At 51.6% G+C, this 16982-nt stretch overlaps 1 protein-coding gene across 4 annotated transcripts in view; it reads right to left on the reverse strand.

Moving 5' to 3' along the window:
- The window catches only part of DOCK11 (dedicator of cytokinesis 11), a 77911-nt gene extending 62486 nt beyond the window's left edge, over positions 1-15425 (reverse strand). For all 4 annotated transcript variants that reach the window (XM_039717422.1, XM_039717425.1, XM_039717423.1 and 1 more), the window contains exon 1: positions 15225-15425. In XM_039717422.1, coding sequence (XP_039573356.1) covers positions 15225-15326 — 102 coding nt within the window. In that variant the 5' untranslated portion in view covers positions 15327-15425. The remainder of the gene's footprint in view (positions 1-15224) is intronic.
- Between the last annotated feature and the right edge of the window lie 1557 nt (positions 15426-16982).

Consider the following 16982-nt stretch of genomic DNA (forward strand, 5'->3'; position numbering starts at 1 on the left):
AGGGCTGCCCTGCCCCGGGTGTGCCAATCCCCTGTCTCAGCACACAGCAGCAGCTCGGTGTGGTGCTGACCACGCTCACACCCAGCTCATCACCCCGAGTCTGCCGTGCCTCTGAAGCACAGCCAGCAGATGTAGGTCAAGCTGTTTGTCAGCAAAGCAGCTGCTGAAGGAAGGATGTGGCCTGGCTCCTGCTGCCATCGAGGAAACAAACCCCTCCCTCCACCCCAAACTGTGCAGGCTGCCAGCAGGGCCAGGCAAGATGGGGTCCCTGCAAACAGACCCGTGAGTGAGGAGGGAGCCACCCCAAATATCTGTTGTCCTTTTGACCCTTTGAGTCCATGCACTCCCATCAGTCCAGAAAGGGTGGAGATAAAGCTTTAAATGCTGAAAATGGGATTTCAGAGTCTTAGTTTCCCTGAAGGTTGAAGTGTACACCCCACACCACCCCAGGCTCAGAGCACTGCCCAGCACTGTCACAACAGCAGATGGCACCCACCAAAGTCATTACAAAAGCAGAGGAAAAACTATTACACTAAAGTAATTAGAGTCTTAGAAACCACAAATTCCTCCACAGGGGAAGCCAATACCCAAGCACAAAGAAATGCTGCCAGTCCAGCAACAAAATCAATCCATTTCTGCAGGAAAAAACGTGCAGTGCTGCCAAAGGCTCCTGCTCTGTGGCACACGCAGCAGCTCTTCATCCAGGGCAGGCAGGCACTGCACTGTGATGCTCCTGAGAACACAGCAGGGACAGCTGGGCTGGGCTTTCCTCTCCTGTGGATGCACCAGAGCACTCCCAGCAGCAGCACCCAGCCCAAAGCACTGTGGCTCACTGTGCCGGGATAAAAAACAAGTGAAACACCTCAGGGAAAAACAAGCCTGATTTTAAACAAAGATAACATGAGAGCAGTGCACCCTCCCAGACAAGCCCACTCATCCCTCTTTAAAAAGCCTCAGGTTGAAGCCCCCACAGCAGCCTGCTCCCAAAAGCACACACGGCTCTTTCTGTCCTGTGCTGTGCCCAGCACGGGGCTGTGCCCAGGGCTCTCTGCTGTGCTGGAGCCCCGGCCATGCTGGGTCACGAGGCTCCACTTGGACAGCAGCACAGCACAACAACAGCCTGTCTATGGCAGTATTGACTCCCCGCCACAAGCGAGCTGGCTGGCATTTTAACAGGAAATTCAGAGGAATTACTTCAACAGAAACATGCCCACAAACACCAACACAAGGCTCTGCCTTTGGCCAAGCACGAGCACAAAGAGCCCAGAACGAGGGAAAACCCAAGAAAGGTCCTTGTCCTCAGTGCCCTGCTTGTCCCACTGCCCTCTGCCAGCCTGAGCCCAAACCCTCCCCAAGACAGAAACCAGCAGAGAGAGAGCAAAGGAAAGGTTTAGCAAGGGAATTATCCATTAACAAAGAGGAGGATACTTAAGTCAGATAAAATTGTCACCTTTCTGCATCATTTTGCAAAGCATATAAAATTCTGTTTATTTGCTTTATAAACAAAGGCTCACAATGACAGCTTGCTCAAGAGAAGTATAGGAAAGAACATTTCTATTTTAAACTTTTAGTGCCTGAAAACCAGCAGCCACCTGTCTTCCAGTGTTCTGCATTTGAATTCCATAAAAACACACCACCTTTTTGTTATATATGATTAATGTTCTTCTGAGATCAGTTTCTCCCAGAATTACAACAGATAAAACCCAAGTGATGTGAACATACAGAAAATGGAAAATGTTTCCTTTGGGGATTTTTTTAAAGCAGAGGCCAAAGGAAAACTATGAGAAAGCCTTTGTGTTTTCAGTCCTATGAGTTCAGCCCTCATTTAAAACAATATCCAGAGAAGAAAGTGGCACACCAGGCTGGCTTGGCTCCTGTGTAACCAATTTTCTGGCCCCTCTGCAGTGACACAAGTCCTCAGCAGCGGAAGCCAAGCCCAGCACTGGAGCTGCACCACACTGGACTTTCACTTCTCTGGTCAAAACGGCCACCAAACACACACAGAAACACACACACACACACACAAAACACACACACAAACACCAAACACAGAAACACACACACACCAAATACACACACACCAAACACACACACAAACACACACCAACCAAACACACACAGAAATACACACACACCAAACACACAAACACACACCAAACACAGAAACACACACACACAAAACACACACACAAACACCAAACACAGAAACATACACACACACCAAACACACACACACCAAACACACACCAACCAAATACACACACACAAAACACACACACAAACACCAAACACAGAAACACACACACACCAAATACACACACACCAAACACACACCAAACACACACCAACCAAACACACACAGAAATACACACACACAAAACACACAAACACACACCAAACACAGAAACACACACACACCAAACACACACCAATGTCTTCCAGTGTTCTGCATTTGAATTCCATAAAAACACACCACCTTTTTGTTATATATGATTAATGTTCTTCTGAGATCAGTTTCTCCCAGAATTACAACAGATAAAACCCAAGTGATGTGAACATACAGAAAATGGAAAATGTTTCCTTTGGGGATTTTTTTAAAGCAGAGGCCAAAGGAAAACTATGAGAAAGCCTTTGTGTTTTCAGTCCTATGAGTTCAGCCCTCATTTAAAACAATATCCAGAGAAGAAAGTGGCACACCAGGCTGGCTTGGCTCCTGTGTAACCAATTTTCTGGCCCCTCTGCAGTGACACAAGTCCTCAGCAGCGGAAGCCAAGCCCAGCACTGGAGCTGCACCACACTGGACTTTCACTTCTCTGGTCCCAACGGCCACCAAACACACACAGAAACACACACACACACACAAAACACACACACAAACACCAAACACAGAAACACACACACACACCAAACACACACACACCAAACACACACCAACCAAATACACACACACAAAACACACACACAAACACCAAACACAGAAACACACACACACCAAATACACACACACCAAACACACACAGAAATACACACACACCAAACACAGAAACACACACACACACAAAACACACTCACAAACACCAAACACAGAAACACACACACACCAAACACACACCAAACACACACACAGAAACACACAAAACACGCACATACACCAAACACAGACACAAACACACACACAAAATACACACACAAAACACACACCAAACACAAACATACACACAAATACACACCAAACACACACACCCCAAACACACACACACACAAATACACAAAAGACAAACACACACACAAATACACAAACACACACAAATACACAACACACACACAAACAAACATACACACCCTGCTCTGCATCACTTCCTCTGGGCCTTCCACTGAAAAACCTGCAGGTTCAGCAGCCCCAGCACGGGACTTTTCCCACATCCTCAGAAATGAAGCCCTACCCAGTGTGTGCAGCACATCCCAAAGCAGCAAGAGAGACACAAATGAGATGAGTTTTTAAGGTGCTGGTTGTTTGGAGCAGCTGAAGAGAGAAGGAGGAAGAGGACAGATCACGTGTATGTGTGTAACTGTATTATTTCAGACTGTACAACTGCTCCCCAAAATTCAGTGACCATTTTACAGCCTATTTGCTGCCTCATCTGTTGCAACTCTGCAATGCACTTAGGTGGAAAGCCAAGCAAAAGCCCAAATTTGAAACTAAATACCAAAGGGCCAAGTAGGTGAATACACAGAAAATAAGAGGAAAAGTCAATTTGGAGAATTAAAAGCTAAAAGAGGGGGAAATGGACATGGTACAACTACCCTAGGGACACACCTGTCACAGCTAAAATCACATCAGTTCTGAGACTGGCAGCACTCCAGGGCAGAGAGACCACTCCCCACTGCAATGCACCACCTGGAAATGTGAGGATACCTCAACAACAGCAGAGAGGAGTCCCCACTTTTTTATTTTGCTCAAGAAACCTGACTGTACATGAGAGAATTCAAATGATGCCTGGGAACTGAGCAAACTCACTTGGCAAACCATATGGGCATATGGAAATGAGCAATTTCTATCCACAGAAAAGCGTTTCCACAGCCAGGGATTCAAAGATCAGGTCAGGGAAAACTCAAATTGTGTGGCCTTTAAGAGCTCTTTCAGTATCACATTTGTGACTCCTCACTTTTCCCACCCCCAGCTCCTGCACTGCCATCTGATCCCATTTACACACTCACACTGGAGCTTGCAGAAAGGCTACAGAGCTCAGTTTACAAAAGCTCAGATTCACAGAGAAGTCATCACTGCAGGCTGCTGGGCATTAGAAAGAATAATGAAAACCCATAAACTCTGGGCTTGGCCATCCAATCTTTATGTAAGTGCCACAAACCTCTGCAAAGGCAGAATAAAGCCTGTGCCCCAACGACTTTGGATTCAGAACTCCAGGAGAAGGGAAGAGGTGGGAGCAGAGAGCAGGGAGGAAGGGCAAGCAGGGAGACACTGTGAGTCAGCACATATGCCAGCAGCCACAACACTGAACACAGTGCAGCCCTGCTGATGCCAAGAGGTTTGGGCTTCTCAGCAAAGCCACATTTTGGGAAGAAATCAGCAGGGAGGCAATGAGACAGCTCTCAGCAGGTGATGGGGAGCTGGTGTCCACAAGCCTGCTGCAAACCCAGCACTCAGCTGGATGCAGCAGATGTACAATGATAAAACTTCAAGGGCGAAAAACAGTCCATAGAGCTGGGTAGGAGCAGGACAAAACTATTTTTACACTGGCCAGAAAGAAGTTTAAAAGCACAAGAAAAATGTCCAGACAGGAATCCAGGCTCTGCTGAAGACACCAAAACACTGAGACACCATGGGTGCACCTGGACAGGTGAGAGGGATGGACTGTGAGCTGGGCATGCAAACACACAGAGCATCTTGTGAGAAGGCAAGGGAGGAAAACCTCACCAGAAGGAGGAGAAGCAGGGGAGGAATGGAGAGGGAAGGGTCTCAGGAGCTGGCCCAAGGTGGTGCAGGGGAGGGTAGAATAGGGAATGTGGGTTTTACCCATCTGGGGATGGATCTGTGCAGGGGCACATCATGGGAAGGATGAAGTGTGCAAAGGTTGGGCTGTGTAGCTGTGAGAGGCAGGAGATGGGCTCAGGGAGGCCAAGAGGGGCTGGCAGAGAAGGTGTGCACTGCAGGCAGGAGAGGAGCCCCAGGGGCAATCAGGAAGGGAAGAAGGAACTGGTGAGGAGATGGAGCCTGCCAGGGAGTGATCAGGTGCTAACACAGCTCAGAGCAAGGATCTGCACAGCTCTCCACGGGCAGCAGGACAGCAACACACCATTGCCAAGGCTCTCCTTGGACAGGGCTGTGGCTCAGAGTCCACACAGTCCCACCTCCACCCCACTGTGTGCCAGCTCTGGATGCAGAGCAGCAGCACCGGGCTGCTGTGCCCCACTGCTGCCCTGCACCTCCAGGAGCTCAGAGAAATGAAAAGCCATGTGCTGGGGAAGGGGAGGATGAGTGCACAGTGCTGGCACCCTGCAAGAAAACATCAGCGGTGGAAATGACTCACTCTTTCCATCCCAAAGCTCGAATCAAAAGCCAGCCCCCTCTCCTGTGCTTCCCTCCACCCACCCCAAGCTCTGTGCAAAAGCATTTCACCGACCCACAGCCCTCCCCTCCTGCATCAACAGCCCTGGGTGGCACCAGAACCCGGGCTCTGGGTATTTTGTAAGATGGAAGTCTCTTTTTTCAATGTAATGCTCATTTCCCTGTGAAAAAGCAAGTGCCTACAGTCACACTGCTGTCCCTGAGAGTGACACAGTATTGGTGTGAGACACCAGCTTGGAGAAGGCTTGAAGACATAAAAAGTGGATGTCACTGTAGACATGCAAACATTTATCTGTCATCATTAGGCCTGTCAAATAAAATGAACTCAGGCCTTGAAGTGTCTACAAGTTGCTTCAGAAATACAGGAAGCCAGAATAATCAGCATATGACTCTTCATTTTCCTTACACTTACTCAGAAGTGGACTCCACAGTCCGCAGCCTTTAGCAGATCCTATTCTGAAGCAGAGTTCTACAGCCACGAGGGGCATGAACACTGTTTTGTTGGTTTTTTTTTTCTGAAAGCTTGAGATTCTTGCATAATCACTTAAGCAAGCAGGCCCCAGAACACAGCTGCATTGCAATGAAGCAGTGAGAGTTCACAGCCCAAGTGAGAGTGGCCCAGCCTAGAAGGCAGTGCTGCCACTCCAGCCCCCTGCACTTCACCTCCACACATCACCCCTGAAAACCATGCCTTGAACAAGAGCAGGGCCAGCAGGGAGAGCCCTGGCAAGTGGCAGCTGGGGACATGACCCTTGTCTGGCATGAGCTCACACCTGAGGTGATCCAGCACTGCTCCTGCACAGGGCACTGCATCAGGACAAGCACTTTGCCTTCAGCACCCTTGTCCCTGTGCCTGACCTTCCTCAGGATCACCAAGTGCTGCTGTGTGACAGTGACAGCTCAGTACCCCCTGCCATGGAGTCTCCAGTGCCCAGCCCCTGAATCCCTGCCTGCACAGGTAATCCAGCTCAAATCCAGCCCCTGAATCCCTGCCTGCACTGAGACATCCCAGCTCAAATCCAGCCCCTGAATCCCTGCCTGCACTGAGACATCCCAGCTCAAATCCAGCCCCTGAATCCCTGCCTGCACAGGGACATCCCAGCTCAAATCCAGCCCCTGAATCCCTGCCTGCACAGGGACATCCCAGCTCAAATCCAGCCCCTGAATCCCTGCCTGCACTGGGACATCCCAGCTCAAATCCAGCCCTTCTCCTGAGGAGCAGAGGGAGGGACCAGGGTAGCTCTTTGCCAGCCAAGCTGCACCTGCACCCAGCTGAGCATCTGCTGCAGAGCATGGGAGAGGTGCAAACACGTCACAGCTTTGATTTTCTCCTTCAAAAACAACAGAGTTAATAGAAATTGGCAAAAGGGTACTGGTTTCTATGGGATAACTGAATTTCTGCCAGATATGACTTCTCAAAGCATTCTGTAACACAGGCATGCTAAAAAAGGAAAATAGTAATTACAACGACAATAATACATGTTATTTATTTAGGTCCTTAGCTGGAACATCCCAAATTGCTTTTCAGATGTCACTCGTATTCCATCATTTATTTATGTAGTATCAGTTTTATATTTAGCATCCAAATCCAGAATAGCCAGATCCAGAACATCTTAAAGCAATTAATGGCACACAAGCAGAACCCCTCCCTTTCCTGTCTGTCTCAAACTCTTGTTTTTCTCCCGGGCAGCTGCTCGCACGCAGGGCTGAGCTAACAGCACAGCCCCTGCCCAGGCAGAGGGGAACACTGCCACCCCTCTGGGGCAGGGACAAACCAGCACCAGCGAGACACTTGTCCAGGCCCAGGGAGCAGCACAGGGGAAGAGCAGGGCAGGAAGCCACAGGGCAGTTTTGGGCTGCCTCAGCAGCAGAGTGAGCACCCCAGCAGTGCAGCCAAGCCCCAGCCTGTCAGTGGTGGTTTCAGCAGCTCAGGAAGTTGTCTCAGCCTCATCTGTGCTCCATTTTCAGGCTGCAGGCATTGATACAGGGGCTGTAAAGTTTAACTCTGTCCCCCCCAGCAAACACAGGGGAGGCTCTGCAAGGGATGGGCTCTTGGAGGCTTCAATCACCCACAGACAAAATGCTGCTGTCAACAGAAGCACCTCAAAGATTCCCCAAATAAAAACATCCCTACCATTGCAGCATCATGCAACAGGACAAGGGAGAGTTTAGGGCTCCCCAGGCAGACAGGGAAAGAAAAACCTGAGTCCAGTGCAACTCTCCTGGAACCCGAAAGTGCCATGGAAAGCAGTTCTCTGCTGGAAGCTGGCTTTGTGTCCCTCAACACCAGCTTTGTGGGCATTCAGCCCACCCTGGCCAGCACCATCATCTCCCTCCAAGAGATGGAGACTCCCTTTCCCTCCCCTGACCACGACCTTTCTACCTGCCCCTGTCACAAACACAGCTCCTGCCAAGCCTCTCATGTCCCCGTGTGCCCCCATCCCTTTCTGGCTGGCACAAGAGCTCCCTGGAGTCCCTGCTCCAGCTCCCCCATGTCCCCAAGGGCCACATACAGAGCCTGTGCTGGGCAGGGTGGCAGAGCCCTGGCACACATGGAGCCAGCCCTGACACACACAGACCCTTGCAGTGTCCTTGCTGAGGGGACAGAGGGGCCAGGCTGCAGGGGGATGTCACCCAGCATGAGCCAGGGGCAGGATGAGGCAGTGGGGAAGCTGGGGACCAGCACAGAGTCTCCTTCCAGATGCAGCCACTCCCCAGGAGCAGTCCTGTGACAGGAGATATTAATAGGGGAGAGAAGAAACTGCTTTTCAGCGAGAGAGAGGGGTGAGAAAGGGGTCAGGAACAAGCAGCCCTGACCCCATTAGAGAAGCAGCAGGAGGCAGGGAAAAGCTGTAAAGATAAGTCAGGGCTGTGCTGAAGGAAAGAGGAGCCAGCAAGGGAGAGCTTTGATTTGCACTTTTAAGGGAATGAAAGAGATGGAAGAGTTGGTGACAGAGAAACATAATCCAGCATTTTTAAGATGACAGCAATGGCCACAAAGGTATAAGAAATTACTTTTTTCTTCCTTGCACAAAGCAGGAGTGAGGAGGCCCATTAACCAGGGATGCTGGAGCACACGTGTACCCCGTGTCTGGCTGCTGCTCAGCTGCTGTGTGTGACTGTGATTTGCATTCTCAGGCCACAGAAATGTCAAAATCTTTGTGCATTTTGCACCATTAGAGATAATAAATCAGCATGCAGAGGGCTAAGTGAAATGATGAAAGAGCCACCCAGCTGCACATAGAAAACAATGCTACACTACACACTGCAGCAGGTTGTCCTGGTTCAGATGCTCCTGGTGCTGGGGGAGATACCTGCAAATATCTCCAGATACCAGAACAGGCTGAAACAAAGCCCAGGAGCCATCCCCTCAATGGATTGTGAGAGCACAAATCCCAGCTGCAGTGCTGGCTGTGGCTGCAGGCAGCACCACCAACCATCTGTTCCAGGCATTGACTGCACTGATGCTGCTGGGCTGGGGCAGATGCTGTCAGTGCAGGGACACCTGCATTTGCATGACATTGTCCTCAGCACAGAGCAAGCCACCCTGAGCCTTGCCCAGCAAGTGCTGAAGCCCCAGCTAGCAAAAAGTGGTAAGAGATAAACTCAAGTAAAGGCTGGGTGCTTTGTTCTCTTCCCAGAGCTTTCCTATGACAGGCAGGAGGATGCAAACATCCTAATGATGCCTTTGGAAGGATAAGATTTTACACCTATCAAAAGCTTGTCATTGCCTCCAAAAACCTCCAGAAGTGGACACACTGACTGCAGCTCATCCTAATGTAAACATTCAAATGATGCCTTGGGAAGGATAAGAATTTTACACCTATCAAAAGCTTGCATTGCCTCCAAAAACCTCCAGAAGTGGACACACTGACTGCAGCTCATCCTGTAATAGTCATACCTCAGCACACAGGCACTCAGAAGAGCAAGGAACTGCTCCATCCCTTAAGGACTGGCTATCACTAAGAGGTATGCCAGAGATTTGTCCCCACGTAGCTCCAGAGTGCACTTGGAGTCTTGCTCCTCTCCATCAAGCCGTGCCCTTCATCCACTCCACAACTGGTGTGTGCTCAGGCAGGGCAAACCCAGCCACTTCCCTGGACACTTGGCCAGCCCTGGGCTAAATCCAGCCCCTCACAGCACAGGAGCCCTGATTCAGGAAAGCACGTGATTAATTTTAAGAATGCTTGTAAGTGTTTTCTTGAATAAGCCCCTGTGAACAGCATTCCCTCCAGAGACTCTTCCACAGGAGTCACCAGGGCCAGCTCTGGAGGCAGCCGGGCACAGCAGGCAAACCCTGCCCTGCTTAAACCAACAGCAAAACCCCCGCCCACTCAGGCAGGGGCAGAATTTCCTCCCGTGCCTCATATATGTCTGTTTTTCTATGTAAATTGTGCAAACACAGCATGCTGACTGCCCCCGGGGGAACACACATATATTCTGTCTCTCTTGAGTGCCAAGATCACTACAAACGCTGCATATAAACAGGATTCACATTGATCAAAGTGAATTTAGCTTATTAAAAGAGGATTCTATGCAGAAAGCTGATTTCCTCTGCATGAGCATAATTCAAGACACTAATAATGTAGTTTAAGCTAAAAAAAAAAAAACACAGAAAGAACAAAATGCCTTTTTGCCTCCAGTCAAAACCTCCTTAGTATCACCATCAAGGAGCTTGATATCTCCTTTTTGCTTCTGACTGAAACACAGCCACCCATAGGAGCCCAGCCCAGGAGGATCAAACAAAACCCATCTCCTCCTGGCACGCTGCCCACCCTCTCAGAGGAGCTTCCAGGGAGCACATCCCCGAGCACCACGTAACACAGAGAGCAGACACTTGCTCTGAATACCTCTGGATGGCGAGGACCCACGCAGCTGTTTGTGAGCAGGGGTTCTCCACACTGCCACTGCTGGCAGATGTGTGGCCCAGACCCAGGAGTGCCACCAAGCTGTGCCCTGGGGACACCCAGAGATGCTCCCCTGGCCTGCCTGACCCAGCGTGGGCTAATCTTTTGCAGCTGCTCCTTCTCAGATAAGACAGTCTGGCTCTGCACCCTTTCTAAAATCTTCATGGCAAAGCAGCAAATGCATCTTCAGTTAAACTGTATAGAAATGATCTAAAGAAAATCAGAGCAATTGTGCGAGACTCAAAATTGCCACCAGATGACTGGGTTTGGCAGAACTGTGGGAAAATGCATCATCTGTGTTTTGTCAAGTGCTTGCTGCTCTGATCTGGTGCCTCCCACACTTTTAATTTCCCTGTCACGACAGAGAGAACGGCACTTCTGGAGAACTTGCACGTGGGCTGAGACACAGCCCCTCTCCTTGGGGGCCCCAGGGCTGCTGAGCAGAGCCCAGAGGGACAGGGCAGGCACAGGGTGTCTCAGCTTTGGCCTCACAGCCAACAAACAAGTGCAGCTGATTTGGATCTTCAGGCAGAAGGAAGAGCCCTTGCTGTTGTCCTGGCAGTGTCACAAGAGCCAGGATCACACTCACAGCTCTTGAACTGCTCCACTGCACTCCCTGGGCTGCAGGCGGGGTGAAGGAGAGGTGCACAGGCACTTCCACCAGAACGAGGACTGCCCACCTGAGCACTCAGGTGCATCCTGCTGGCAGTGTCTGACCCTGCAGCTGCCCCACAGCCAGTGCCCCCGAGCAGGGCTCTCCTGCCTTGCTGCTCAACTTTCCCACTATTACTCAGCAACATCACAGGATGGGAGGAGGGAGATTGCACTGAAGGTCTGAGCCAAAATCACCCATCTCCTTCCACTGCCAGAGGTCCCTGGCTGCTCTCTTTGAGCTCCAGCCCAGATGCCTCTCCCAGGTATCATCAGCACTTTGGCTCTGAAGCTGCACTTCTAACACAGTATTTTACTGTTGGTGCCCCAAGGTTTAAGCTGCAGGTCATCTTTCAGTCAAGGATGGTTTAAGTTATCACACTTGGGCTTTGACTGCTCCTTTCTTTAACCTAATCTTAAAATTTCCCTTCATCTTTCAAGTGTGTCATTTATCCCACCTGCCAACAAAACACTTCCAGTAAAACTGTCTGTTTATTTAAACAGTGACATTATTTGTCAATTAGCCTGCCAAAACTTCATCCCTAGTTGTAATCAGTAGCACACATCAGGGACCATTCAGAGCTGAAATTGATACAATCTGCCCCGCAGGCTCTTGCAGAAAAGAGCATGGAGAGGAGCAGGGTTCCTCAGAGCCCGCGGCACCCGGCGTGGCTCTGCAGGGCTGTGCCTGCTTTCCAGGGATTCCTGCTGAACTTCTCCTCCCCACCACGACCTCCCCTGCACAGCCTGCCTGTGAGTGAGGTGCAAGGCCAGAATGATGGCCGGGATGCTGGGAACAGCAGCGGAGTGAGAGGGAAAGGAGCCCCAGGTGAAGGCACTTCATCCTTCCCCGTGCTTCACACAGGGCACAAAGTGCCCCGAGCTCCACAGCCTGTGCTGGCTCCACTGCTGCAGCTTCCAGCTCTGCTCACCCCGACAGGAGCAGCTCTGGCTGCATCCTAGCAGCTGGTCCAAAGGGCAGTGTGTGGACACAGGCACTCCAGGACACCTTGGAAAGGGACAAGCTCCCCTCGCTGCCAACCGCCACCATATCCAATGCTTCCCTTTCACAGGCACAAAGCAGCAAAGCCCTGCCAAAGTCAACAACGTAAATACTCTCCTTGCACTAGACAGGCATAAATCAAAAGCCAGGAACAGAAATAAGATGGCATGGGCTTCACTGCTCCTGCAAGACAGCAGCTTTGTAACCACACTGAGCCAGACGTCGCACTCCTCGGGCTGGACACGGCGCTTCTGGCCAGAGAGACACCTCCTCAAATGCACGAATTGTGGCTCTGGACAAGCTGACCACTTCCATGACATTAAAAGCTTTCCTCCTGAGATGTTTTCATTTATGAGCATTTCATTCACTGACTACAAACTGCTTCTTACTCCAGACAGTTCCGTGTCTCGAGGCGTGCCCTGAATGCCCAAAGTGCTGAGCTCAGCCAACACACTGAAAGAGCCCCACGGTGCCCACTCCTCCTGTGGATGAAGCTGTGTGCTCCGGTGCCTGCAGCATCAGCTCTGCTCACCACCCCTTCATCCCCTTCATGCTCACCACCAGAGATACCTGTGCTTTCAGCTACAATTGCCCCAAGGCAAGCAGACAGCCAAGGCACTTGACAAGATGACCAAGGCAGTATTAAACTATTCATATACTTTTTATTGACTCAATAATTGCTCTGTCCAGGATGCAGGAAGAGGATGGGATCCTGCCAGGCAAAGGCTCCAGTGCAGGTCCAGTCTGCTTGAGAAAGTCCCAGTTCCTGACATGCTGGGACACAGTGCATCACTTGCTGCCAGCCTGCTCCATCCAGTTATCAAACACCAACTCCTACTCCCTGTGAGTAGGCAGAGGCACCCCTGAGCTCAGCACTGCCCCAGGGTGAGGGATCACAGTCCTGACTGCTGGGCCCTTCCATCTGTCCCACCCTCTGTGGCAAGCAGAGGGCAGAAGGGATGGGGAGGTGCTGACACTGCTCTGCAGCTGCCCAGCACCATCAGCACCAAAACTGAGACTCGCCTTGAGAACAGGATCAGAAACTGAGACTTCTCAGTCTCACCCTCACTCCACCACTCCCCACCATTTCTCAGGATCCTCTCTGTACCCTCCCAACAGCCAGCACACCAGCCACAGACATCTCTTCCTCACAAAGATGACAAACTAGAAGATGGAGGGGAGCCAGCTTTTTGCTGGAGCAAGCCTCATCCTTAATCACTGAGGAAGGTCAAAATGCCATCTGAGACAGTCCTAGAAGCTCGTGCCACCTCCTTGCCCACTCCTTGCTCACTGCAGTGCCTTATGGCCTTTCCCAGTGATGCAGAAGTGCTGGGATTTATCCGTGGCTGCTGAACTGTCGAAAGCAGGAAGCTCTGCCAGGCCCTGGGGATCAGGAACACCTGCCTGCCCTCACCCTCCTCTGCTGCTTGGCTGCAAACACACGAGGCAGCACAGCAGCTCTGGGCATTTGCCTGCCAGAAAGAGAGAGAAGTTGGCAGGGACAGCGTGGGCAATGAAACCCTAGAGAGGATCAGAAAAAGAGTGGCTGCCTGACAGACTCTGACGCTCCTTTGGGTTCCTGTCAAGGTTTTATTTATCTTCATCTGCAGTCCCACCCATCCCTTCCCCTTCTGAGAGAAAGAACCTGACACAGGCGCCACATTACCATTTGCATGTAGGATACCAAAGCTCTTCTGGTCCTATATATGCAATTTTATTTTTAATGAGAAGCTCCATCAGATTGTAAAAAGCCTTTGTTCCTGTGTATTGTTGATGAAAGTGGGAAAGCAAATCACATGGAAGCCCATAAGAATCCTCAAACAACTGCACATATGAAGCAAAAACTAGCACGAGGAAATCAGGCTTTTTTTTCTTTTCAGGCTTAGAAATCTGTAAATTTACAAGAAAACTCATGTTTTAAAAGAAAGGTTCAAACCTCTCAATTTATTTAACAGCACATGCCATTCAATCTAATAGTAGAGAATATGGGGATTATTTGCTGAACTTGTACTGCACTTTCTGCATATCCCATTGCCTAACCTTTCTTCCATCAAAGTCAAGGTCAAAGTTGATTACACGCTAGAGTAATTCAATGAGCACCAGTGAAACACATCCAACAAAGCCCGGGAAGCTGCGAGCTGACCCCGGCATCCTCCCAAGGCACAGCACTGCCGTTTGCACAGCTGCGAGCACAACAAAGACAACCTGCTGCAGCATCCCCCATGCCGGCATGAAACGCATCTGACCGCCGATGTGACTGTCACCGAGACCCCGGAGCGCGATCCCGGGATCTGTCGGGCTCCCGGCTCAGCGCCTGTGCCTCCCGCCCTGCCAGGTCGTGCCCTGCAGTCCTGCCCTATCCATGTGCCGGTTTCACACTGTCTGCACCCCGTTACTCCGCTACCGGTCCGCCGGGTGCCCCGCGCTCCTGTTCCCGTTAATAATTCCTGCTGCCACCGCCCCACGCCAGGACAAGCGCCGCTTCCCGGCAATGCTCCGGGCTCGGAGCGCTCAGAGGGGCGCGGTGGCGGCAGGTGGGCACCACACACCCGGAGGGGACCCCAAAGACAGATCCCCATCCCCTGCCTTGCCCAGCCGCGCCCTCCTCACCCCTTGCACAGCGCTTCCCAAATCCTGCCCCGCCGCTCCCTGCGCATCCCCCGCTCTGCCAAGCCCCGACCCAGCTCTGCCCTTTCTCCAGGCCGCCTCTTCCTCTTCCTCTCCCCGCTCTCGGCGCACCCCCTGCCCAGCTCTGCCCCTACCCGGCTCTGTCCCTGTCCCTGCCCGGCTCTGTCCCTGCTCGGCTCTGCCCCTGCCCGGCGCTGCCCCTGCCCAGCTCTGCCACTGCCCAGCTCTGCCACTGCCCCTGTCCCTGCCCGGCTCTGCCCCTGCCCAGCGCTGCCCCTGCCCGGCTCTGTCCCTGTCCCTGCCCGGCTCTGTCCCTGTCCCTGCCCGGCTCTGCCCCTGCCCGGCTCTGCCCCTGTCCCTGCCCGGCTCTGTCCCTGCCCGGCTCTGCCCCTGTCCCTGCCCGGCTCCTCCCGCCGAGCGGAGCGGGCGCGGCGCTGCCGGCGCTCACCAGCACGAAGGAGCTGCGCACCGCCTCCGACACGCTCTGCCGCAGCTCGGCCGCCGTGCCCGGCTTGCTGAGCCGCTTCGTGAACTTCCTCACTTCCGACATGGCGACATGATCCGAGCTGAGCCGAGCCGAGCCAAATCCCGGGCTCCCTGCGCGCTCCCTCGCTGCCGCCGGGCGGGCGCGGCCGGGCCGGGCGGGCGGAGCCGCGCGCAGGTGGCCCGGACCCCGCCCCGGCAAGGCGACAGCCCCGGTGGCTCGCCCGGAGCGGGCCCCGCCGGCCCCGCGGCGATGCTGCGGCTCCGGGGATGCAGCGGAGGCTCGGGCAGCGGGCTGGACCTTCAGAACAGCATCACCCGGGGAATGGGGCACCGGGCCGCTTGGGCTGCTGATCTCCCGGCTCTCCCAGGTGTTCCTGCACGGCTAAGCTGGATTCAGGACGAGAGCTTTCTACGGAGCATCTCTCTGCTGGTTGGGGTTGCGTGAAATGTACCAGGGCAGCGGGCTGTGTTTTGGGTTTGTGCTGGAAGCTGTGTTGATAATTAGGGATGTTTTCCTTACCGCTGAGCAGCGTTGACGCAGAGGAAAGGCAAGAACTTTTCTGCTCTTCACCCCACCCCAAAACTGCAGCAATGAGCTGGGAGGGGACACAGCCAGGACAGCTCACCCCGAGTGACCCGAGGGACATCCCACACCCCATGGCATCAGCTGGTATAAATCGGGGCCAGAGGAAGGGAGTGGGGACATTCAGAGTGTCTTCCCAAATCACCATCACTCCTGAGGGAGCTCTGCTGTCCTGGGGGTGCCTGAACACCCGGCTGCCCTGGGAGGTTGTGAATGAATTCCTTGTTTTGCTTTGCCTGTGCGAGTGACTTTTGCTTTACTTATTGAAATGTACTTAGTTTCCTCATTTATACCTTTCTGATTCTTCCCCCACATCCCACTGAGGAAGGGATGGAACAGCTGTGTGCAGCTGAGCTGTGAGCCGGGGTTAAATGAGAAAATACCCAACCTATAGAGTTTGCTGTAGGAAAGTGCTTTGGTTACAGAGAGCACAGTCACATTTGCTTGCCCAGCTGCAAAACCAGGAAGGACAGGAGAAGAAGATTCCTTAGGACTCAATTCCTACTCCTCATTACTTTGTCACTGTGCACTTCTTTGAAGGATGGTGATTTTGAAATTACAATAGAGAGCCTTTGTTTTGTTTATTAAAGCCTTTTAATTTTTTTTTTTTAACTTATTTTGTGTCTTCACAGCAAGATACTGAATTGAATAGAGTTGCCATGTAGTCACAGGAATTTACACACATTGTACCATATGACTGATTAAATACTATCTAACAAGGATCTCACTGGAATTACAGGCATGCCATAAATCACGCAACATATAGAGGAGTAGTTTTGATTATGAGAGCCAATCTGTAGGGGGTAATGAATACAGCCATTATGATCCAAACCATTCAAAATGTTATTTGTGACTCCTAAAGCATGCAAGCCAGTTATTGTTCTGCTTTTTAGGAGTTCACTGAAGGGGCAGCAGTCATCATTTCATATGAAACATTGCTCTGGGTTTTTACATCAGAGGCAAAACAAATCTGAAATTTTATTGTTAATTATCAAGTATCTATTAGACGTGGGATAGAAAAAATTGACAAGTTCAAGAACTTGCACTTTCACAAGCATGAAGCTTTTCCAAGCCCAAGTTAAATGAAAAGCATTGTGATACCCAATTCCAGTAGCAGCACTGTGAGGTTCACTTCCT

The sequence above is a fragment of the Passer montanus genome, unplaced genomic scaffold (genome assembly GCF_014805655.1).
Source record: "Passer montanus isolate IOZ18808 unplaced genomic scaffold, ASM1480565v1 scaffold38, whole genome shotgun sequence".
Taxonomy (NCBI): Eukaryota; Metazoa; Chordata; class Aves; order Passeriformes; family Passeridae; genus Passer; species Passer montanus.